General features: G+C 36.4%; 4 protein-coding genes across 4 annotated transcripts; 2 read left to right on the top strand and 2 right to left on the bottom strand.

Annotated features, from left to right (window-relative positions):
* The first annotated feature begins 1,155 nt into the window (after positions 1-1,155).
* Positions 1,156-1,590, top strand: LOC148575529 (uncharacterized). Its single transcript, XM_088502294.1, has one exon. The coding sequence runs from the start codon at positions 1,156-1,158 to the stop codon at positions 1,588-1,590; it is 435 nt and encodes a 144-aa protein (XP_088358420.1).
* A 4,689-nt stretch (positions 1,591-6,279) lies between these two features.
* LOC107629411 (DNA-directed RNA polymerase 1B, mitochondrial) lies at positions 6,280-13,906 on the top strand. The gene is made up of 20 exons (XM_016332237.3): positions 6,280-7,012; positions 7,475-7,771; positions 8,017-8,271; positions 8,353-8,486; positions 8,590-8,650; positions 8,799-8,857; positions 9,209-9,326; positions 9,444-9,557; positions 9,852-9,983; positions 10,086-10,502; positions 10,740-10,790; positions 11,144-11,214; positions 11,449-11,533; positions 11,743-11,895; positions 11,981-12,055; positions 12,179-12,268; positions 12,364-12,411; positions 12,681-12,795; positions 12,869-12,972; positions 13,052-13,906. The coding sequence occupies exons 1-20, from the start codon at positions 6,488-6,490 to the stop codon at positions 13,160-13,162; spliced, it is 3,015 nt and encodes a 1,004-aa protein (XP_016187723.1). The 5' UTR covers positions 6,280-6,487; the 3' UTR covers positions 13,163-13,906.
* A 421-nt stretch (positions 13,907-14,327) lies between these two features.
* Positions 14,328-17,626, bottom strand: LOC107629318 (amino acid transporter AVT6A). Its single transcript, XM_021111159.2, has 5 exons — positions 17,052-17,626; positions 16,331-16,483; positions 16,034-16,237; positions 15,227-15,692; positions 14,328-14,849 (listed from the first exon to the last, which is right to left on the bottom strand). Exons 1-5 carry the CDS (start codon positions 17,479-17,481, stop codon positions 14,711-14,713), a joined length of 1,392 nt encoding a protein of 463 aa, XP_020966818.1. The 5' UTR covers positions 17,482-17,626; the 3' UTR covers positions 14,328-14,710.
* Positions 17,627-20,320: 2,694 nt separating this feature from the next.
* On the bottom strand, positions 20,321-22,825 carry LOC148575528 (uncharacterized). The gene is made up of 2 exons (XM_088500762.1): positions 21,569-22,825; positions 20,321-20,647 (listed from the first exon to the last, which is right to left on the bottom strand). Exons 1-2 carry the CDS (start codon positions 22,808-22,810, stop codon positions 20,330-20,332), a joined length of 1,560 nt encoding a protein of 519 aa, XP_088356888.1. The 5' UTR covers positions 22,811-22,825; the 3' UTR covers positions 20,321-20,329.
* Positions 22,826-24,108: the final 1,283 nt, after the last annotated feature.

Raw genomic sequence — 24,108 nt, 5'->3', positions numbered from 1 at the left:
TGAATTTTGGATTGGTAATGATAACTTGTAATAGTTTAAGAGTTTCAGTTGCTATACGAAGTTGAGTTTTGTGATTTAAATATACCCAAGCTCTACAAATATAGGTACAACTAATTTCAGCTTGAAATCTAGCTCTGCTGTTATTTAGTAATGGCTGCATTCTTTTGATCTTTTCAAATCAGTTAAACCGCTGAAATTCTACTCTCTTTTTTACCACTCCGCTTCTGCTATCAGGGTGAACAGAAGAAGATAAAAAGGACTAAAACTCAGAAATATTGGGATTGGGGGAGTGAGTGTGAACTATACCTACTTTTTAAGGTCTTAAGATTCTTACTTTGTGCATCTTACTTTCATCAGCTATGGTTACCTTCTAATTTGTCCTTTCTATTCCAGAAAATGCGGAATCCAAAAGAAGTTCAAAAGGATGAGTACTAACAACGGTCAACATAAGTTATATATAAAAATGTCAATTAGAAGGTTTGGTTATTTATGTATATAGCAATCTGTGATATATATTTTTGGTAGGAATAAATTAGGATAACAAATCAAGCTGCTATATTAGAAAAGATTTGCTGTGATTTGTTGATTAGAGTGTATATATATGAAAGTTTGTATCAAAGGCAAAAGGGGCCTATTACCATTTCTTATTATGGTATCAGAGCCTAACTTGAGAAACACATAAAATAGAGGACGATCTGAGAAACCATGGCGGCAGAACCAGAGAAGACCATCGAAGACAAACCACACTCCTCAGGAGGAGACGAGAAGAAGACTCACTCGCCGTACGACCTCAACGCGAGTGATAACCCAGGAAACATAATCATGCAGGTGCAATTGCGTGGAAAAAATTATGACGAATGGGCGAGGGCTGTGAAGATTTCTCTTCGAGCTCGGAGAAAGTGGGAATTCATTGACGGGACTCACACAGAACCAGGAAAGGATGCATCTGAACTTGAAGATTGGTGGATAGTCTAATCCATAATTGTTTCATGGATTTTGAATACGATCGAGCCAAGCTTGCGGACCACCGTGGTGTATGCAGAGAATGCGAAGATGTTGTAGGAGGAGATCAAAGAACGCTTTTCTGTTGTGAATGGACCTCGAATACAGCAGTTGAAAGCAGATTTGACAAGGTGTAAGTAAGAAGGTGCGTCCATGGCTGCATACTATGGGAAGTTGAAAATACTTTGGGATGAACTTGCAAACTGTGACCAGATTCCCAAATGCACCTGTGGTGGGTGCAAGTGTTCAATTGGCTCTCAACTTGAGAAGCGAAGGGAAGAAGAAAAGGTTCATCAACTCCTCATGGGTCTTGATGATGTCAGTTATGCCACTGTGAGGTCAAGTATCCTTGCAACCGATCCCTTACCTTCGCTTAATCGTGTGTACCTGATGTTAATTCAAGAGGAAAGGGTGAAGACAATCACCAAGTCGGCGGATGAAAGGGGATTGGTTGTGGGACTTACGGCGCATGTCAGCAACAAGGCTAGAGGGGGAGGTGAACATGGAGAAAAGGCCGTGACGTGTTCCAAGTGTGGCAAAAATGGGCATGATGTGAAAGAGTGTTTTCAAATAGTGGGTTACCCATAATGATGGGGTGACCGGCCAAGGCACGAACGAAAAGGCACTGCCAGAGGATCAGGAAGACAAGGGATACGCAACCGAGGGGCTCAAACACGTGCTAATGTGGCGTGTACTGGAGGAAGTGGAAGTCGTGTGAGCAACCTAGAAGAAAAGAATCTTGACATGATAGGTTTAACTAGTGAGCAATGGAAGGTATTGGTTGATATGATCAGCAAACAAAAACCAGCTAAATCTGAGAAAATGACTGGTAAGAAAATTTGGGATTTGTGGATCATCGATAGTGGTGCTTCTAACCACATGACAGGTACCTTGAAAATTTTGTGTGAAAAAAGGACCATTCCAGGATGCCCAGTGGGGCTGCCTGACGGTGAGCAGATGCTTGCTTGCAAACAAGGAACTGTGGTTCTTGACGGAGGACTTCAGTTGAAAAATGTTCTTTATGTACCAAAATTAAAATGCAACTTACTTTCTGTTCCACAATTAACTGATGAAGAAAACTGTGTTGTACAATTCACTGACAAGCTGTGTATTATGCAGGACCGCACTTCGAAGAAGATGATTGGAGCGGGTGAACGGAAGGATGGGCTCTATTGGTATCGTGGTATGCACAAGGCTCAAGCAAGTCATGTCAAAGCTGAAAATAAATTGACTCTATGGCATAAGAGATTGGGACATCCATCATTTAAAATTGTGCAAATGATCCCCAATGTGAGTGACAAATGTACTAGCGAAGAGGTGAATAAAATTTGTGAAATTTGTGAAAAATCCAAACAAACAAGAGATAAGTTTCCATTAAGTGATAGTCATGCTTCGAGTATTTTTTATTTGATTCATTGTGACTTGTGGGGACCTTATAAAACTCCGTCGTCATGTGGAGCCTCATATTTCTTAACCATTGTGGATGATTGCTCACGGGCTGTTTGGATATATTTGTTAAAAGAAAAGATGGAAGTGTCTGTTACATTGAAAATTTTCTTTGTTTTGGTTGAAAAATAATACAATAAATGTGTCAAAATGGTGCGATCCGATAATGGAATAGAGTTCATGTGTTTAAAGCAGTACTTTATGCAACAAGGAGTGGTTCATCAAACTTCGTGTGTCGGAACTCCACAACAAAATGGAAGAGTAGAGCGCAAGCACAGGCATATACTAAATGTTGCCCGGTCCTTGCGATTCTAAGGTAATCTCCCTATTGAGTTTTGGGGAGAATGCGTTTTAATTACCAGGCACCTAATCAATCTCACACCGTCCTTAGTGTTGAAAGGAAAATCCCCATATGAAATTATTCATGGAAGAGTTCCCAGTTATGAACACCTGCGAGTTTTTGGTTCTTTGTGTTATGCTCATAACCAAAGTAGGAAAAATGACAAATTTGACAGTCGAAGTAGGAAATGTGTGTTTGTCGGGTATCCATTTGGGCAAAAAAGATGGAAGCTGTTTGATTTGGAAAAGAAAGTTTTTCTTGTATCTCGTGATGTCCATTTCATTGAAGGTGTGTTTCCCTTTAGTGAAGCCCAAAGAGCAAACTCACGAGTTGACCAAATTGGGCCCCCAATGCTGGAGCATATTTTTGAAGAGGACACTCCAATTAGGTCAATTTTCACTTCCCCCACAGCTAAGCCCATTCCTCCAAATCAAAATGAGACTCTAGAACATTCACCCACTGCACCTGACATCCAAGACAGGGGGGATATGAGCTCCGAGACGACCCTGACGAGGACGTCGTCATCCCCTCCAAAATCAGCGACGAGGAAATGGTGCCGATCTCCGATTTGCCACCAGCCGCAACCGAAGCCCCCCTTGGTCGTGGACACCGTGTGAAAATGCCCTCCATCAAGCTGCGCGACTTTGTCACCACCGCCACTATCCAAAAGAGCCCCTCCATCCAGAATCCGATTTCGTCAACTTCCTCAGGTGTGTCCTATCCTATACAAAACTTTGTGAATTGTAATAATTTCTCTGACCAACACCGCATTTTTCTTGCTTCATTACAAGCCGAGCAAGAACCTCGGTCCTTCTCCCAAGCTGTCACAGATTCGCGATGGCGAGATGCCATGTCCAAAGCAATTCAAGCACTGGAAGTTAACAACACATGGAAGCTCACACCTATTCCTCCAGAAAAGAAAGCTTATGGTTGTAAGTGGGTTTATCGAATTAAATATAATTCTGATGGGTCAGTCGAGTGATTCAAAGCACGGTTGGTCATCTTAGGAAATCAACAAGTGGAAGGACTAGATTACAATAAAACGTTCTCTCTGGTGGCAAAGATGGTGACCATTCGAACAACTCTTGCCGTTGCAGCAGCCCGGGATTAGGAACTTCACCAAATGGATGTCCATAACGCCTTTCTGCATGGCGACCTTGATGAAGATGTATACATGAAGCTCCCACCCGGGTTCCAAGTGGCTCAACCAAGCTTAGTGTGTAAACTTCAAAAATCCATCTATGGCTTGCGACAAGCTCCGCGTTGTTGGTTTGCAAAATTATCCTCTGCCCTTACTCGATTTGGTTTCCAACAGTCACAAAAAGACCATTCCTTGTTTAGTCTCTGTAAAAATGATGTCCACCTGGTTGTTTTAGTGTATGTTGATGACCTTGTGATTGCAGGAAATAATGGTGATGCAATTAACAAATCCAAACAGTACTTGCACAAGTGCTTTCACATGAAACACTTAGGGCGCCTGAAATATTTTTTGGGGGTTGAAGTTGCCCGATCTTCCAAGAAATTTTTTCTGCGCCAGCGAAAATACGTCTTGGACATCATCACTAAAGCAGGTTTGCTGGCTGCTAAGCCCGCAGCTACTCCGTGTGAGAAAAATCACCGGTTGGCATCCGCTGCTGGCCCTGTTCTCTCTGATCCTAGCATGTATCACCGCCTCGTTGGAAGACTCATATATTTGTGCTTCACCAAACCTGACCTCGCCTATAGTGTTCATGTTTTGTCCCAGTTTATGCAGAACCCACGTACTGAACATTGGCACGCCGCTTTACGGGTTGTTTGGTATCTGAAGGGACATCCGGGGCAGGGCATACTTCTACCTAAAGAAAATGATTTGCAACTCTATGGCTGGTGTGATTCTGATTGGGCTGGCTGTTCGCTAACACACCGGTCTCTTACAGGGTGATTCATTCAATTCGGTACCGCCCCTATCTCGTGGAAAATACAGAAACAACAAACGGTCTCTGCCTCTTCTGCTGGAGCTGAGTACCGCTCAATGGCCAAGACAACCAGGGAATTAATATGGATAAAGGATATACTATCCTCGCTGCACGTATCGTATCCTGCTCCCATTCGCTTGCACTGCGATAGTCAAGCGACGCTTCACATTGCTAAAAATCCAGTCTTCCACGAACGTACCAAGCACATCGAAGTCGACTGTCATTTTGTCCGGGATGAAATCATACACAATCGACTATTACCTTCTTATGTTCCTACTCATCTCCAACTAGCTGATATTTTCACCAAGGCTCTCGGGACGAAACAGTTTGGGAAGCTCTTAGTCAAGTTGGGCATTCAAAATTTACACGCGCCAACTTGAGGGGGTAACAACGGTCAACATAAGTTATATATAAAAATATCAATTAGAAGGCTTGGTTATTTATGTATATAGCAATCTATCATATACATTTTTGGTAGGAATAAATTAGGATAACAAATCAAGCTGCTATATTAAAAAAGATTTGCTGTGATTTGTTGATTAGAATGTATATACATGAAAGTTTGTATCAAAGACAAAAAGGGCCTATTACCATTTCTTATTAAGTACAATGAGTTTTACAACTAGACTTTTAATGAGTTCTTGGAACACTTGCATATACTCACTTCACTACTGAGGTATTTTGATCATTTTATGAAAGAATGTTATCAATTTGTGACAGATTAATGAAAGCACAAGCACTTGGAGATAGTTCTAGTTTAGAATTTATGAGGGGTAGGAGAATTTTGGAGGTTAATCCAGATCATCCTATCATTAAAGACTTAAATGTAAGACCCTAGTTCAATGCTATTGATCAATAATAGTCTTTAGTTTATCAAATTCGGGATTTTTGAATGGGAGAAGTTATTTGACATGTGTTATTTTTTTTTCTTTACACTTTTTGACAATTTTAAAGTGTAAAATTGCATATCTTGAAAATTTAGAATGTAAAGTGCAATAGCATTAACACAAGATTCGAGGAAGGGACACACCGAATTAATTTGATAATTACATTAGATGTTGATTTTACGGCTAAAAAATTACACAAAAACAAATATAGATGTAAGTTTTGTAGTTGTAATTTTGATCGGAGTTTTAAACTTCTTCGCTTTTTTTTTTGTTACAAGCAGCATGTAAATATTTACTGTAAATACAAAACACGCCGAATAAATCAAAATTTTTTAAAATGAAAAAGTTAGTAAAGCGAAAAATTAAATATTTTTAAATTAAGATAATAAAACAGATATTTTATGAGAATTATAAATTCAATATAATTAATCTCTCACTTTACTACTTTAGTAAGTACCTAAATTTCATGTTTGTTGAGGGAAAAGTGTGATTCATGAAAAGGGAAGAGAAGATAGGTAGATCAGCGTTTTTCGTTAGTCTTTCTAAGACAAATAATATACCATTTTATGAGCACTAAAATTTTTCAAAAATACCGATTTAATATTTATCTCTATTAATTATTTATTGAAAAAGGGTTTTACAAGGAAACAACAGCGGAAGAAAGATGAGATAGGTTTTATGAAGGGTTTAGAGAGTTCCTCTTGAAGGCTTTAGAGGCGGCTGCTACTTCTTGCGCCTCTCACTCACCACATTCTAACTTATTTTCTCGGGAAAATCCCCCCGTCACTTTCTCATGACCCAAACACCATCAACCTGCAACTAAGCTCTCTCGATCTCACGCTTCCATCATCGCAAAAATGTGGACCTACTTAGCTAAGCGAGCTTCCTCAACGAAGTTCAAGCTACCCTCCGAATCCTTCTACTTACCTTCATCTTCCAATTCCCGAAGTTTTTCTCGGCATTTGAATTTTCCCGAGAAAATTAAAGCCGCTAGGACCCAGATACTACCAGGGTTCCAGTTTTTGGGTTTCGTTAAAGTTGGAGTCTTTGCACCGAGAAACGAACTTTGTGGATCCAATTTTTCGTTTTCTGAGGAACACTTTGGTTTTTCTAAGTACTTGAAGTTAGCTAGATATTATGGTAGCGCTGCTGAGGCTATTGAATCCACTACTGATACGGAAGATGATTGTCCCACTTCCAATGAGGTTCAGAAATTGTTGGAGCATATGTTGAAGGAAGAAGAGAAGGGAAAAGCAAAAGCCCAAGTGGAAACGAAGAACGGTGGTGTTGAAGGCATGGCTAACTACAAGTTCAAGATGCTTCGGAAGAGGCAGATAAAGGTGGAGACTGAGGCATGGGAAGAGGCAGCTAAAGAGTATCAGGTATAGAAGATGGTGGAGAATTGAAAACTTCAAATTTATATGTATATATGTCAGATACTTTATAGTAGCACTAAATTCAATCAATCCAATTTGATTGAAAGTCTCCACTTAATAGACCAAGTGTACCCAATTGCATATATATCTAGTTATATCCCAATTTTAAAAGGATTTGATACTTAATCTTCTCATTTTGATCATGAGGGTATTGCAGGATTCAACAGTTAGATTGATGAAATTTAGTGCCTCTAAGCATATATAAAGGAAGTTAGCAAGTTAGAAAAGCATAATGTGTTCTTTAATGACAATTTTTTGTTTTCTGAAATTCTGCATGTTTTGATCGCCAGGATAATATTACGGTATTCAACAGTTAGTAACTTAACTAACTAGGGGGTAAGAGAGAGAGGGAGAGGTGTGGTGTGTAACCTAAGTAACTTAACTAACTAAAGTCATATTCGATATCAGGAGCTATTGGATGACATGCGTGAGCAGAAGCTTGCACCCAATCTGCCTTACATGAAATCGTTATTCCTTGGTTGGTTTGAGCCTTTGAGGAATGCAATTGCAGCTGACCAAGAGTATTCCAAACGCAATGTGCATAGGTTGAGCCATGCTCCTTATTTCAATGAGTTGCCCGCGGAGATGATGGCTGTGATCACAATGCACAAGTTGATGGGGTTGTTGATGACCAACAGTAATGGAGTAGGCAGTGCCAGAGTGATCCAAGCTGCTTGTCAAATAGGTGAAGCCGTTGAACATGAGGTATGAAATATTGATCTGATAAGGGAAACAATCTAATATTTGAGCTATAATTTGTATGGTAATTCCAGTAATCTAGTTTGGTTATGTGGTTAATATAGTGCTAATGTCGCTTGGATTTTGTGTTCAGAAATAATGTGGTCAATTCCTGTTTTTTGGTTCAAATTAGATTGTTTCTTCTATGAATTCAAAATAATCAAGTTTTCAATTTTTCATTAACTGAAACTGTAACCTTGTATGTGGATCAGGCAAAGATATACAGATTTATGGAGAAGACAAAAAACACGAAGAGTGCAAATGCTGACAAGCCTGATGGAGGATGTGCTCCTGAATCCATAGAAACGGGCAAACTGAAGGAAGAGAAAGAGAAAATGGCTAAGGACCAGAAGAGACTCAGGAAAAAGGTTTCCATGTTGATGAAAAAACAGAAGCAGAAGCAAGTGTTGGGAATAGTTCGGGGTCTAGATGCTTCAAAGCCTTGGGGACAGGAAGGTCAAGTAAAGGTTTGTGATGTTCTTGTTGTACCGACGAACATCGCATGTTTTCTTATTTTTATTTTATGACATAGTTATTTTGAATTCCAGGTTGGTTCTCGTTTGATGCAATTGTTAATAGAATCAGCTTACATTCAACCGCCTGCTAATGAAATTGGAGATGCTCCACCAGATATATACCCTGCATTTAAGCATACTCTTAGAACTGTGACAAGTGATTCTCAGTGAGATTTGTAGCTTCTCTCTTTAATTTTTTTTGTCACAATCAGTGTCTTTAATGTTCTACTTCTCTTTTGTTTCTCACCTGAATACTTTTTGCTTGATTAGGAGTAGGAGATATGGTGTTATTGAATGTGACCCACTGGTGCTCAAGGGCCTTGAGAAGACTGTAAGTGACATTTTAAGGTCTCATATCCACATTTCTGAGTAGGTTATTTAGACAGATTTTGTGTCTCTGTATGTCCAACATCACATTTTCTTTCATGCATTGAAATTCATGAAGTGATGCTAACTTCAAACTGTATTTACATCAACAGGCTAGGCATATGGTCATGCCCTACATGCCAATGCTGGTTCCACCTATTAACTGGACAGGGTACTTCATATACTTTTTCTTAAATAATTTTATTTGTAATATTCTGCAAAGCTCATTGAACCTTTGGCCTATGTTAGCCTAGTTTATTTTATTTGCATAAAGCCAAGTTGCTCAAAGTTTTTGCAACTAGCAACATTTGAATCATAAGTTCCTTTTTGTTTTCTATTTGGGATAGCAGAAATTCAAAGATATTTGCTGTTCCAATGTCATAGCTTTTTTTTTTTTTTTCTTAATTCAGATCATAATGGCACAAAGCTTGAACTTGTTCAGCCAATTACGTTGAACTGTTTTGATTGCTAATTTATTTATTTATTTATTTACTTTTGGCGGAAATGTTGCAATATTTTGTAGGTATGACAAAGGAGCATACTTGTTTTTGCCATCATATGTTATGAGAATACATGGAGCAAAACAGCAACGCGAAGCAGTTAAACGGGCTCCAAGGTGTCAACTTGAGCCTGTTTTTGAGGTTGGATCCCCCCCACCCCCCTCCAAACCACACACACACCCCACTCATGTGCTTGCATCTGTACACGCTCAACAGTCAATAGATGTTGAAATTAATTCTATTATCATTTATGGTCAGGCCCTTAATACTCTTGGCAGCACCAAATGGAGGATAAACAAAAGGGTGCTCAATGTTATAGATCAAATATGGGCTAACGGGGGATGTCTTGCTGACTTGGTGGATCGGGAAGATGTGAGTACCCGACGAACTTTGTTGCTATGTTATTTGTCTTACCCTTATATACCCTCAAACCTTAGCCCATTCAACTTCATGAAAATGATCATGATTTATAATTGCTTCACAGCAAAGATTTGTATATATACAAATAAAATATTTCCATGTCACCAAATAATTAGATATGGCAATTTTGATACTCCTTTTACCCTTGCAGAAAGAAACTAAAGCTGCTTAAAAGAGAGTAGAAATTAAACTGACTTGGGTGGATGAGTCAATATGTTTTGACACTATTTCATCTTAATCTTAAAGGTTCCCCTTCCAGAAGAACCAGATACAGAGGATGAATCAGAAATCCGAAAATGGAAGTGGAAGGTCAAAGCTGCCAAGAAGGAGAATAATGAGAGACATTCACAACGATGTGACATTGAGCTTAAACTTGCCGTAAGAAGTCTCCTAATATTCTTCAAATAGACTAGTAATATGAAATTATTTCCATGAGAGAGAACATGTCAACACCAACACATTGGCTAATTTTGGCTGTAGGTTGCACGAAAGATGAAGGATGAAGATGGCTTCTATTATCCTCACAATCTTGATTTCCGTGGGCGTGCATATCCCATGCACCCACATTTGAACCATCTCGGTTCTGATCTATGTCGAGGTGTACTCGAGTTTGCAGAGGGGCGACCTCTGGGAAAGTCGGGATTGCACTGGTTGAAAATACATCTGGCAAATTTGTATGCCGGTGGTGTGGACAAGTTATCTTATGAGGGCCGGATAGCATTTACCGAGAACCACGTGAATGATATATTTGATTCTGCAGACAGACCACTAGAAGGAAATCGTTGGTGGTTGCAAGCAGAGGATCCTCTTCAGTGTTTGGCAGCATGTATCAATCTCTCTGAAGCATTGAGAAGCCCCAATCCTGAGGCTACAATTTCTCATATGCCTGTGCACCAGGTATCTTGTGCCGAGATTTCAGAATTTTTATTTGGGAACATATGTAATTGTGTGATTTGGCCTTGTAATTGTAGGAAAGTTCAGTTTAAACCATGTACCAATACAATATTGTTCTGTTGTTTTCTATTCATTTGCCATAAGCATGCAAGTTGTGAAGTTGAGAATTGAGAGGGCAGATAATCATAGTTATGATTCTTAGCATTAAAATTTCTTTTTATATTTCCCCACATTTTGTAGGATGGTTCTTGCAATGGCTTACAACACTATGCAGCACTTGGCAGGGACAAGGTAATACATAACTGAACATTTTGTAGATGTTACATTGTTTCCATTGTACTGAATAATATGGTCTTGGTACTGCTTAACTTTTGCGTATCATGGAAAGATGGGATTGTTAAAACTTAAGATTTGATGCTCTAATTTCGTCAAAATGTTAACCACCGCATTTTATATTTGTCAAGAAGCAGCTGCCCCAGCATTATACCTAACAATATTTGATACATTCTTTTTTAATTTGCCTTTGAAACAAAACCTTTTCTGCTGTATGGTCGATTGAAATTTTTGCAGTTTTATCCTTCTCTTTTTCTTCTTTTTAATTGTGGATCATCTTAGATTTTCTGCATTCCTTTTTCTTTTTGAAGTTGGGAGCTGCTGCGGTTAATCTTGTTTGTGGAGACCAGCCTGCAGATGTGTATTCGGGCATTGCTGCCAGGTAATAAGCACTGTGAATTATACATTATAGACTGCGGAATAAATTATTCTAAACGACGAAGCAATTATCAACTTTTTTTCCTTGATGCCACTCTATCAACTCAAGGAGTTGGTTCCATTTGCCCTTGCATTTGTAGTAACCCATATTCCTTTCTTGAATTCTAATATTATCATTTATTTCTCGTTTTCAATAATCTACCTGTTTGATGTTTTCATATTTGGTATTATGATGCAGAGTTCTAGAAATAATGAAGAGGGATGCAGAGAAAGATCCTAAAACTAATCCCAATGCATTGCATGCTAAGTGTCTGATCAGCCAGGTCTCGGTTAATTTTCAATTTCTAAAAGATAATTTATTTATTAAAAAATGTTTCTGTTTTAATATTCTAAAATGAAAGACATGCATGTTAGACTAAAGATTTTGCCATAAATGGTGGTTTTTGTTTTCCTCCTTCGGAATGTGAAATGACACCTCTATGTCATCCAGTGTTACATTAACTAAACACTTTATCATTATTGACGCCGTTAGGTGGACCGAAAACTGGTGAAACAGACAGTGATGACTTCAGTCTATGGAGTAACTTATATTGGGGCCCGAGACCAGATCAAACGTAGGCTAAAGGAGCGTTGTGCCATTGAGGAGGATTCAGAGCTGTTTGCTGCTGCTTGCTATGCTGCAAAAGTAAGAGAGAATTTCATTCTTTGGTGATGTATATACACATTTCCGAAGCGAGCATTGTTATTTACTTATGATTCTCTTTTCATAGACAACTCTCACTGCCTTAGAGGAGATGTTTGAGGCCGCAAGAAGTATCATGGGCTGGCTAGGTGATTGTGCTAAGGTATGACTAATTTTGCTTTGAATGGCATCACTTAAAAGAGTGAGCGAGTGGTTCGACTATTTATGCTTTTAAAATATATATAGCTAATGCTTCTAAAATTCATATATTTGAACATGGAATTAGGTGATAGCTACCACAAACCAAGCGGTTCGGTGGACTACTCCCCTCGGGCTTCCTGTAGTACAACCGTACCGACAATTAGGAAGACATCTTGTAATATTCTCAACTGTCAGCCTCATCTTTCATTGTATAGTCTCTGAAAATCAATGAAATTAAATCATTAACATGCACAATTGAATTCAATGCAGATCAAGACTTCCCTTCAGATATTGACATTACAACGTGAGACTGACAAGGTAACTATTAACTTGATCATAACTGTCAAAACAGACCACATACTACAGAATTGTGTAGTTACTTTAAAAACTAATTATAGTTCTATTCGAGTCACTGAGTGTCGTGAAATCCTGTATTTGTGAATCAGACTCCTTATTTTGGATGATTAATAATCATGGTTCATCTTGGCATCGTATAATTTAAGACTAATTCATGTTTTTTGTGACTCAATTTCACTATCTGGTCTCTTCAATGAGATAAATATTTAAATATCGCATTTATTTTACAGGTCATGGGTAAAAGGCAGAGAACAGCTTTTCCACCGAATTTCGTTCACTCTCTTGATGGTTCTCACATGATGATGACTGCAGTTGCTTGTAAAAAAGCAGGGTTGAACTTTGCAGGTACTTACTAATTACTTGTATATATCTATATGTACATTAGCGTATTCTTTTTAATCGAATTTCTTAATCGCAGGGGTGCATGATTCGTATTGGACGCATGCATGTGATGTTGATGATATGAACAGGATACTTAGGGAGAAGTTCGTCGAACTCTATGAGGCTCCAGTATTAGAAAATGTAAAGTATCTCTAGTTTAGATTACAAGCTTCTTTATACAGAATTATTTACCTTTTTCTAAAACTTTTTTTATTAACAGTTGCTTGAGAGTTTTGAGAAGAATTTCCCAACCTTGAAGTTTCCTCCCTTACCGGAGCGAGGAGACTTTGATCTCCGAGAGGTTCTGGAGTCTCCTTATTTTTTCAACTAGACTCGAACCTAAACGCGAGTTGCCTATCTAATTATAATTCCCCTTGGCTTCATCCAATTATGATGAAATTGGTATTATACCTAGTTCCTACTAGTCTTGTATGAGATTTCAAAAAGCTCAAGAACAAGACATGAAAGAGGACACAAAAAATGCAAAGCAAACTTTGGGATATGGCAAATTCAGTGTCCAATAGGAACCAAGAACTTCCCAACACAATGCTGAACAGATATGCTTTCATCCATGAAGAGATGTCCAATGCCAAATCCACTCTGTTTATATAACAAGGAATCACATGATCCAACCGGGGAATCCATCTCGGTCCGGCGCCACCACCGAATATTGATTTACAGGTTTAGAACCCTGCTTGAATCAGTTGTAAAAGAAGATTCAGCAATATACAGCAGCCAATCTGTTTTTTGGTTCATAGTTGATAACACTGCTGAATAGTGATCATTCTAAGTACCAAGGAGATTTTCATCAGATGTGCATGCTTCAGAAGAACCAATTTCTTTTCTTTGTTTTTGCTTCTTATATAGGTTTGTATTTTTAGTTTGATTGTTATTCTTTTTGTGGATGATGGGGAGAGGAGAAAAGATGAGAAAGCATATGTACCAGTTTTTTTTTTTTTTTTTTTTTTTTGAACAAGAGAGCTTAACACAATAAGTAGAACAAGAATAACTAGTTTTTATAACTTGATAGAAATGTAAAGGCAATTTATATCAATAAAAAACATTATTACATGAATTTACATGGTTGTATACTTGTATTCTCTCTGTTTCTTTAAACTTTCTCATTTAATTTTTATTTTCAGGAATAAAAGCCTAACTTATTAAATTATAATAACCAATCTTCTATGGAAAATTAATTATCTTGTTTTTTTTATAGGAGAAATATTTTATTAATTTTAATATTTTTAATATGAAAAGACTTAATTACAAAATTAAAAGTAGTTTAGGGATCAAATTGAAAAGATAAAAGATATAAGAACCTAATTAAAAATTTGGTAAAATTATAAAGACTAATAGAATAATAAAACTATTTTAATTTATGATGTATAATCATATAATGATGTTTTTTTAGCTCTTCTCTCTCTCTCATTTGATACTCTCTTATCATTATCCATTAATCATTATAGTGATTACACTTTTAATTGTAATCAGTAATATTGACACTAAAAGTATTCATTTATTCAAGGGGCAATTAACATTAGAAAGAATGTAGAATCAAGTACCAAACTAAATTGGTAGTTGATTATTAGTTTATTACCATTCTCCCCAAAACTAAATCTGCTAGGCACCACTTAAGTTCTCTGAAAATTATGAACCTTACATGTAAAATATGTTTAAATGTTCACATAGTTTTTCACTTTTACTTTCAGTTCCTCTACCAAAACTCTTTGCAGTGAGTCTTGTACTTCACTTTTTCAAACTCAATCCAAAAACAAGTTCATTCTCTGGTTCCATTAAAGTGTTTGTTTTGCTTAAATTGCTTGGAATGAGAGTATGGAACTTCTATCTATTAATGGTTACTTATAGGCACTTTAATAAGTCAATGAAGATCATCAACTTCCTTCCTGAACATGGAATTGGCGTTACTGTATATCGCTATGATGTTCGAGAATACGGCAAGAGCGATCATTATAACGGATAAAATCTTGTCCTTCTTTGATGCAATGCCATGAGAATCCCTGCAAAACCAGAATTATATGTCAGCTTCGAAAATGCATCTATGACATAGCTTTTTGAAAGTTCATAGCAATTTCAATCCCAATAGCTTTGTTTAACATGGGAAAAAAAAATTCCGGGGAAGCTTTCGTTTACTCTAGCTTCTGCCGTGGATTAGTCTTACTTCTACAGAAAGCAAAAACTTGACACACTCGCATTTCACGCCTGTGAAATCGAGTTCATAATATACAACACTAGCATCCTACTACAAAGGGTCGTAGTAGGATGATGAAAGGGTTCAACAAAAAAGATTCACATAAAGATTCACTACAAAGGGTTCAACAAAAATCAGCATGATGAAATTACCAAAAAGTAATGAACTGTGACTAAGAAATCGCACCTTAGAGCGATCGCAGATGGGAAAATAAACCCAAGGCAAACGGTGGCAGTGGCTCCAGTGAATTGAAAAGCATCCCATATGCTTGGTATAAAGTTTGCAGCTATGTACACTAAAGCAACAAGTCCACTGGTGATCGAGACAAATCTACACTGATCTGAATTCAGTGGCCTAGCTGAAGGAAAGATAAGATCGTCAAAATTGAAGCGCAACGAGAAGAAGATCACCGGGAAAACAAGCATGAGGTGGAGAGCATAGCTAATGCGAACAACGTCGTTAAGGAGACTGCTGTAAGGGATGCCAAGATCAGTATCAAAGTTGGCTAGCACATCATCCAGAGTTGATTCACCAAATAGGAGGAATCCGAATAAGGCTGTAAGAATATAGATGCTGGAACACAGAGAGAGTGATGCGCGCACAACCGGTTGTATCAACGAGGAGTCTCCTAGCTCCTTGTCTATTGTATGAACTGCAGAATACAGAAACTTTGGTGAAAAAATTCTTCTAACACCTAAACTTGCTTAATATTATTGTTAGTTACATCAATTATGCAAGTAAACTAAAAAGCATACATAAAGAAAACTATGTCATATTAGAAATCCTAGGAAGTATTAATATACAATAACCATATTCTCAACAACAGAAGAAAAGAACATGATTTGTAAGTCATAATTCATTTTATTATGCATTGAAACCCATGAAATCCACCCTGCTTTTCTACCGCTCATGAAATAATTCCTACTAGGACATGTATCAGACAGAAAACATTGTTCACTGCTATATTTGCAATAGCGAAAAAGTAGGACTTACCATTGTAATGGCACACAAATGCTGTCACAAGAACTGGAACTGCTGTGAAGAGATTCCATAGAGATGCACTATCAGTAACATTTGGAAGTAACCGCGGACTAGCAATACTGCCGTTAAACAATTTAAACAGTGTGATTCCTGCAGTTATGACTAGAAACACGATCGCCAGAGCCACCGCTAAAGCAGAAGAATACCTCAATGAATCTGCATACCAATACAAGAAGATTACTCAACTTTGCCAAATGCTCCAAAATTATGTAACATTGCTAAAAGATTTGATAGTATTGTTGTTGTTACCTATTCTCTTAACAAATGCCAGTGGAGCAAATATGAAAAGGGTTGTAACAAGAAGAATGAAATAACGGCCAGTCCACCAGCATTCACCAAACCATCCTTCAAGCACACCAAAATGGTGAATTCCACTTGACGATGTTCCAGAAAGCACATCACCTAGAAATCAATCACAAAGCAAAAACAAACTAAACAATTATTGAATAAAAAATAAGGGTAAGTTTGTTTCATACTTTTCTTGCCAACATTCACATATTTGTATGAATTTTATAAAACAAACCAAAATTCAAAAAAGTTGTCTTCAGCTTTTCTAGAAAACCCTAAACAGAGCAATTTCTAAGCAACATCAATTTCCAGTCACTTCAACTATATATTATATATTCATATATAAATCAAGCTATATAATTACTTTTCTGGATATCATAAATAAACTAGGCACTCTAAATTCATCCACTTCAACTAGAGAAAGACAATATTCAATATTCAACACAAAATAGAAACCAAGTCTTGGTCAATTGCAACACAGATATTCATGTTTATTGACAATTCAGAAGTAAGAACAAGGAAAAGTTAGTAAGTAATAACATCAATGGAAAAATCTATTATCAATCATGTTATGCGTACACAAAAAATTGGCTACTCGTATAAAATACATGTTGATATATTAATTTAGTTGAAGCGATATTTATTTTGAAAACAGAACAAATACAAAGTTTGAAATGTATACCAATTATGATCATATAGACAACAAGTATCCCAAGATTATTGATGAAAACAGATATCTGAAGCACCATTGTTCCAAGTCTTCCAAAAGCAGAACCCATGACATGAGCATAGGATGAAGCTTTGGCAACTCTGCTGAACCTTAGGAGTATGTCAAGAGAGGTGTCAGTGAGGAATGCAAGGAAGATGATTGATGAAATGCCAAGGAGAAGACCAAGCACTTTGATTGCTGCTGGTAAGGCCATGATTCCAGCACCAATGATTGTTGTTGATAAATTGAACACTGACCCAACAAAGGATGCACCATCAGCATCACCATCATCATAATCATGATCTCTCTTTGTTGGTAGCAATGGAGAATGTTCATTAGCATCATCATCATCAATGATGAGTTGCTTCTTTGTTCTTGTTGGGGTGTTGTTTTGCAGTGTCATGGTTATTGATGAATGAATAATCAATGAATGATTGAAGAAGCTTCTCTCTTTCTCTCTCTTTCTCTCTCTCTGAGTTGTCACTACTATATTTATGTAATAGCCTCACATGTTATGGTTTTTATGGTTTTAGAACAAACAATCGTGTGTCTCGTGTTCAAATATCTATCAGAAATTTTAAAATATGTTCAATCAATATTAAACCGAAAACCAATCCAATCCAAACCGATTCAAATTAAACCGCTCATCCAATCCAATTCAAACTGAAAACCGATTAAAACCGCACTAATTCGGATTTGATTGGATTATATTTTTTGCAAACCGCTGGATTGGATCGGATTTCGGATCTACTTTTCATAACCGATCCAATCCAATCCAAACAGCACAATGTGCTATAATATTATTATTTTATTATTATATTTACAATTATATTTATAACATGTTCAATTTGTTATACATTTTTCTATTATTCATGTATTATTATTATTTAATAAATATTTTATGTTTAAAATATTATTTATTTATTTATTTATTTTAACTAACCTATAATTTTATTTCTATTGTTATGTTATCGTTGGCTTTTTAAGATATGTTAAGACTTGTTATGTCATTGTTAATTATTTAAAATTTGATGTTAAGACTTGTTATATGTATTTAATTTTTTTTATTTAAAAAACCGCAAATCCAAACCGATCCAAACCGCTTGAAATCGGATCGGATCGGATTTTCAAAAAAAGTTCATCCAATCTAAACCGCACCGCACATAAATTAAACGTTCAGATCGGATGACTTTTTCCCGTACAACCGAATCAAACCGTACTGCGAACACCTCTAATATTGAGTTACCTATTTTTAAATTAAATAATTAGACTAATTAAATTTATTATAATAAAATAATTAATTGCAATAGATAAATAATTAAATTTATTTATAATAATATAATAAATTTTTTTATGAGATGTTAAATATGTATTTTTATACATAGTAACTAATTAGTGGCTAATTTTTTTATTATGTATACGTAGTATTATCGATTTTTTTATTTTGTCTTTAAAATAAAAATATATTAAAAAATAAGGATTTATTTTTGTTTTAAAATAGCAGGATGGTAACAAAGAGGGAACAAAATATGTTTTGTTGTTGAAACGGATATGAACAAACCAAACTTTGCGTTTTCTGATAAAAGTTGAAAGGGACAAGTTTTGTTTTGGGAGAAAAGCTAAACTGATTAATAGAATTATAATCCAACTTGTTCTTTTTCTATATTCTTATTTTGTCTCTTTAAAAGAGAGAGATAGTTAAATGAAGAAAATAAAAAATTTCATATGCTGGAAAATTTTTAAATTTTAATAAATCTTATAACAATAGAAAAATTAAATAAAGATATTAAACTTTTTTTTTTTTTCCTTTTTCTTTAAATGGTATATTGTAATGATTAATCTCAATCTGGTTCCTTTTTCTTCTTGAAGCTAAACTTTGCCAGTTTGCCATGCTTGCATTCTTATCCTATACGGTTTTATGAAAGGGTTGTTGAATACTTGAATGGTTGGTAGCTGCCTATTCAGCCATTTTTTTATATTATTATTTTTAAGAGACATTATTTTTTAAGTTTCTTTCAAATAATTTTAAGGGTAAAGTATACTTTTTGTCCCTGAAGTTTACTAAAAGTTTTAAAATTACCCCTAAGTTTCAATTTGTTTCAATTTTATCCCAAAAGTTTTCGATTTGCATCAATTTTATCCCTGAACGTTAACAGCGTTGAAATCACTAACAGACGTTAGTGACGTGGCAATAAAGGAGTTCTATGTGGCAACTATGTGTGTGAGTCATTTCTAAAACGTTTTTTGAAATAATTTTTAATTTTTTGTTTAAAAATTTATATTACAAAAATGATATGGCTAAAAATCACAACCTCAAACCCTAAAATTAACTTCTTCATTTACGTCTTCCTCTTCATCTTCTTCACTGTGTGTAAAAATAAGAAACCCTAACGAATGGCTTCCCAAGGCTCGGTATCATCACAAAAAAGCAGTCGGAGACGACGAACGCTTATATGCAACTGTGGTGAACCCCCTGTACTGAGATGGTCGAAGACACCAGAAAATCCCGGCCGGAGATTTTGGGGCTGTGTATACTTTGATGTTAGTTTTGAGTGCTTTTTATTTTGATGTCTTCATGAGTTTCTTCAAGTTCTTTTTTTTTTGTTTATGTTGCAGATTGGGAAGGAGTGCACATTTTTTTCCTGGGCAGATGGAGTTGCAGAGACAGAAGAGGCTGAGGTTGCAAGGTTGAAGATGAAGATTTCCACCTTGAAGACTAAATTAGTTTATGCTAAATGCAAACTGTTGGTGGCTGTTATTTTTGGTGTGTTGGGTTGGTTTATGGTGATTTTAATGGTTTATTTGTGGGTGAAGAATGGAACCCATTTGAGATTAGGGTATTAATGCGTTTGGGACAGCTGAAATTAGCAGAAGTAAGAATAGATTGACTGGTTGTAATCAGTTACAAAACTGTACTCAACTCGAAAACTTATTAATATAGTTGTCCTTGAAGTTTAATTTATGTTTCAAAAATATCCCTGAAAGGATTAAAATAGTTTGGCACTAAAATTGGCATTAAGAACCTGTTGTGGCAGAGACAAACTCAAGTAATGAGGGATAATTTCAGCAGTGCACTAAAATAAATTTGCATGAAGGAATCCATCACATTAGTCATTATCAAAATAACATAAGTTATTAATCAACATAATCTCTAGTTAACATAAGTCATAACCAAAGTAAAAACTTAATTACATAAGTCCTAAGCAAAATAATTCAGCAATAAAGGAAAAATTGGAGTCATAAGTCATAAGTCATAATACAAAATGCCAACATTTTTCAATCTTCCAAAATAAACACCAAACACAAGATGTGACACAACTAAGACCCTGTGAGAGCACTCTGAGTCTGACTCCCTTGTGATGAGGGTTGTCCCTGTGCAGTTGAAGTAGAGTTGCTCCTAAGAATTCTAGTTGGTCTTGGTGGCTGAAATTTTTTGTGTGCATTTGGTTGGGTATTAGGCCTTGCTGCAACACTGGCCAACCTGGTACTCTTATGCACTGAGCCAGTAGATCCAGCATTTCTTGCAGTGCTATGCTGGACTGGTGATGTTGTAGCAGCTCTCCACATGACTAGCTAATTCACAGCAATTTATAACAGCAACATATAACTAATTATATGTTGAACATTACAAGAACAGCAAGATATAGTGCAGAAGCCACATGACTAACTAATTCACAGCAATTTATAACTAATTATAAAAGAACATTACAAGAACATTAACATATAGGTACAGCAATTTATAACTAATTATAAAAGAACATTACAATTACATTAACATATAGTGCAGAAGCCACATGACTAGCTAATTCACAGCAATTTATAACTAATTATAAAAGTCAATTACAAGAACATTAACATATAGGTACAGCAATTACTAACTAATTATAAAAGAACATTACAATTACATTAACATATAGTGCAGAAGCCACATGACTAGCTAATTCACAGCAATTTATAACTAATTATAAAAGTCAATTACAAGAACATTAACATATAGGTACAGCAATTACTAACTAATTATAAAAGAACATTACAATTACATTAACATATAGTGCAGAAGCCACATGACTAGCTAATTCACAGCAATTTATAACTAATTATAAAAGTCAATTACAAGAACATTAACATATAGGTACAACAATTACTAACTAATTATAAAAGAACATTACAATTACATTAACATATAGTGCAGAAGCCACATGACTAGCTAATTCACAGCAATTTATAACTAATTATAAAAGTCAATTACAAGAACATTAACATATAGGTACAGCAATTACTAACTAATTATAAAAGAACATTACATATTACATATAGTGCATAAGCCACATGACTAGCTAATTATAAGAACAATAACATATAGTGCAGAAGCCATGAACGTGCTAATTATAAAAGAACATTACAAGAACATTAACATTAACTAATTATAACTAGACATAAAAATATAGTGCAAAATCTTAATTACACTAAAATACAGGTTAGTAAATTACCTTTTGTTGGTCAGACATGAACGTGCTACGTAATAATTTATCCGCTCCTATATCATCAATTAGGTTTGAGAGGAACCACGTCCATGAATCTTTTGTCTCAGCCTCCACGACCGCATATGCTATAGGTAGCATCTGGTCATTCGGATCCCACCCCAAAGCAACCAATAGCCATCTTCCATATGGTGTCTTCAAAAAGCAACCATCAAGCCCTATCATAGGCCTACACTTCATGAAACTCTCCTTGCAAGCCTTTAAGCAAATATAAATCCTATGAAATCGTGGACTTAAGTCGACTGTTGTATCGGGGTGCTCAGTTTGGGCTGCTGGAGGTAATTGAACATGCAGCTTCACAGATGAACCAGGATTGGTGCGCAGCAACTCATGGCAATAGTCGTAAAGTCTTCTATACTGCTCCCTAAAAGTTCCATTAATGTCAACCAGTGCAATCTGCTTGGCCCGAAATGCCTTTGCTCTTGAAATCTGCACATTCCACTTCCTAAGAGTCCTACTTTGTATGGTGCCCAGCTTCAACTTCGGATTCTCTTCTACTTTTCTCCTGAAGACCTTCGCCAGCCACTTCGACTTCATCACTTTTATGTCAAATACAGTGTTACAAGAATGATGATCATTAACTGTTCTTAGCTGCCAACTATCTTCATTGGTCATCTTCACCGCATATGCAAACCATTCACAACCATCTCCACACTTAGCCCTCACCCGGACATTGTCCACCACTGGAAATTTTATGTTTCTCCCAGTATGAACAGCATATGATGTCACAGCTTCCTTGAACTCCTCTCTTGTTGCATAGAGAGTTCCAGCCTCCCACTTATACTTACTCATATCCTTCAACTCCTTGTGAACGGGAAATTTCTTCTTGCTGGCTTCATCATCCTCACTCGATACCTCCTCTAATTCATCACTGTTCAATCCTTCATCATCGCTTAAACGAGAGCTCTTTCTCTTCCCAGCAGCCACCTTTTGAGTTTTCTTTAACTTCTCGACAGCACTCTTACTTTTCTTAGACTTTCTTATATCTTGGTGCATCTCCCCAAGAGTTATATCAACATCAAATAAACCATCATCACCACAATAATCATCTTCACTATCACTAAAATGCAGATCAGAATCAGCCTCATAATCTGGGTCATCAGTGTCATCCTCTTCTTCACTATTGTCCCCATCACCAATATTCTGTAGCACTTCTTCAGTAGATAAATGGGCATCAACTAATCCCTGCATTTAGGCCTCCATATCCACCCCTCCACCTTGGGCTTCTGCTTGAATATTTTGGGCCTGTCTAATATCACTTGGCCCACTATCAGCATCCACACACTCCTCCTCAACAACTTTGCTGCCACCCCCAACATCTAAATAACCAATGTCGTAACAAAAATCATCAGGGATTGAAGCCTTATGCACCACATACAAATCAACTACCTTTTTTTCAACTCCTATATTTGCCATTTCCATTGCTTCTTCATCACCTTTCAACAACTTCAACCCTTCTAATCCTAATTTAGTATCTTTATACCACAGTACCCCAATGTTTTCAGCAATGTACCCAAGTTTTCCAACCACATCATAAGCTTCTATAACACTCCATCTATCTCTGTCACACCAATCAACCGTTGTCACCTCACCATCAATATACTCATTTTTTCCCTTATCACTACAAAACCTACCCCTGTGATGAACTCTAACACTGAAATCATCCATCCTGCCGTTATAAAAAGATGTTCAGACCAAAGAACAGAGTAACTAATCATTAAAAAATATAGACCACCTCAAAGTTATATTTTTCACTAAAACAGAACAGAAATCCCTCAATCCCTCAATGCAATAGAATCCTAACAGCAATCAACAGTGATTAAAAAAAAACCCTAAATCCTAACTGTTCAGACATGCAGTAGCAAAATTGACTAGAATGGTGGCCTACCTCGTCAGAAACCTTAATCAGAATGGCGCTATCCACGTTTGAATGGTTGATGACTGAATGCTATCCCAGACTCCTCCCTCAGTCTCGACGGCGTCACAACATGCGCTGTCCTGCACGTCGCTGTGGCGGACTGTAGTTGACGGTGCGACGTCTAACCACCCACCAACCTTCCTCCTGTGACTCTGTTTCTCTGGCGATGTTCCTTACTGGCAAAGGGAAGACAAACGGGTTATGTTTGAAAAAGGATGCCAATTGGTTTACTTGGTATAACTCAGCCATGGGTATTTTGGGGGTTTCACATTTCTTGCCACATCACACACTATACTTTGCCATATCACTAATGTTTGTGAGTAATTTAAACGGCGTCAACTTAAAGGATAAAATTGATGCAAATCGAAAACTTTTGGGATAAAATTGAAACAAATTGAAACTTAGGGGTAATTTTGAAACTTTTAATAAACTTCAGGGACAAAAAGTATACTTTACCCTAATTTTAAAGTTTTTATTATTTAATATTTAGTGAAAGAAATTACTTATTGTGAATGATCAAAAACAGTGTATTCCAATTCTTTTTTTTATGTATAAGCATGTGACATGTAAG

This window comes from Arachis ipaensis, chromosome B1 (genome assembly GCF_059453495.1).
Source record: "Arachis ipaensis isolate K30076 ecotype BB chromosome B1, ASM5945349v1, whole genome shotgun sequence".
Classification (NCBI taxonomy): Eukaryota; Viridiplantae; Streptophyta; class Magnoliopsida; order Fabales; family Fabaceae; genus Arachis; species Arachis ipaensis.
The sequence above is the reverse complement of the archived record's forward strand: the minus strand, read 5'-3'. Positions and strand labels throughout refer to the sequence as shown.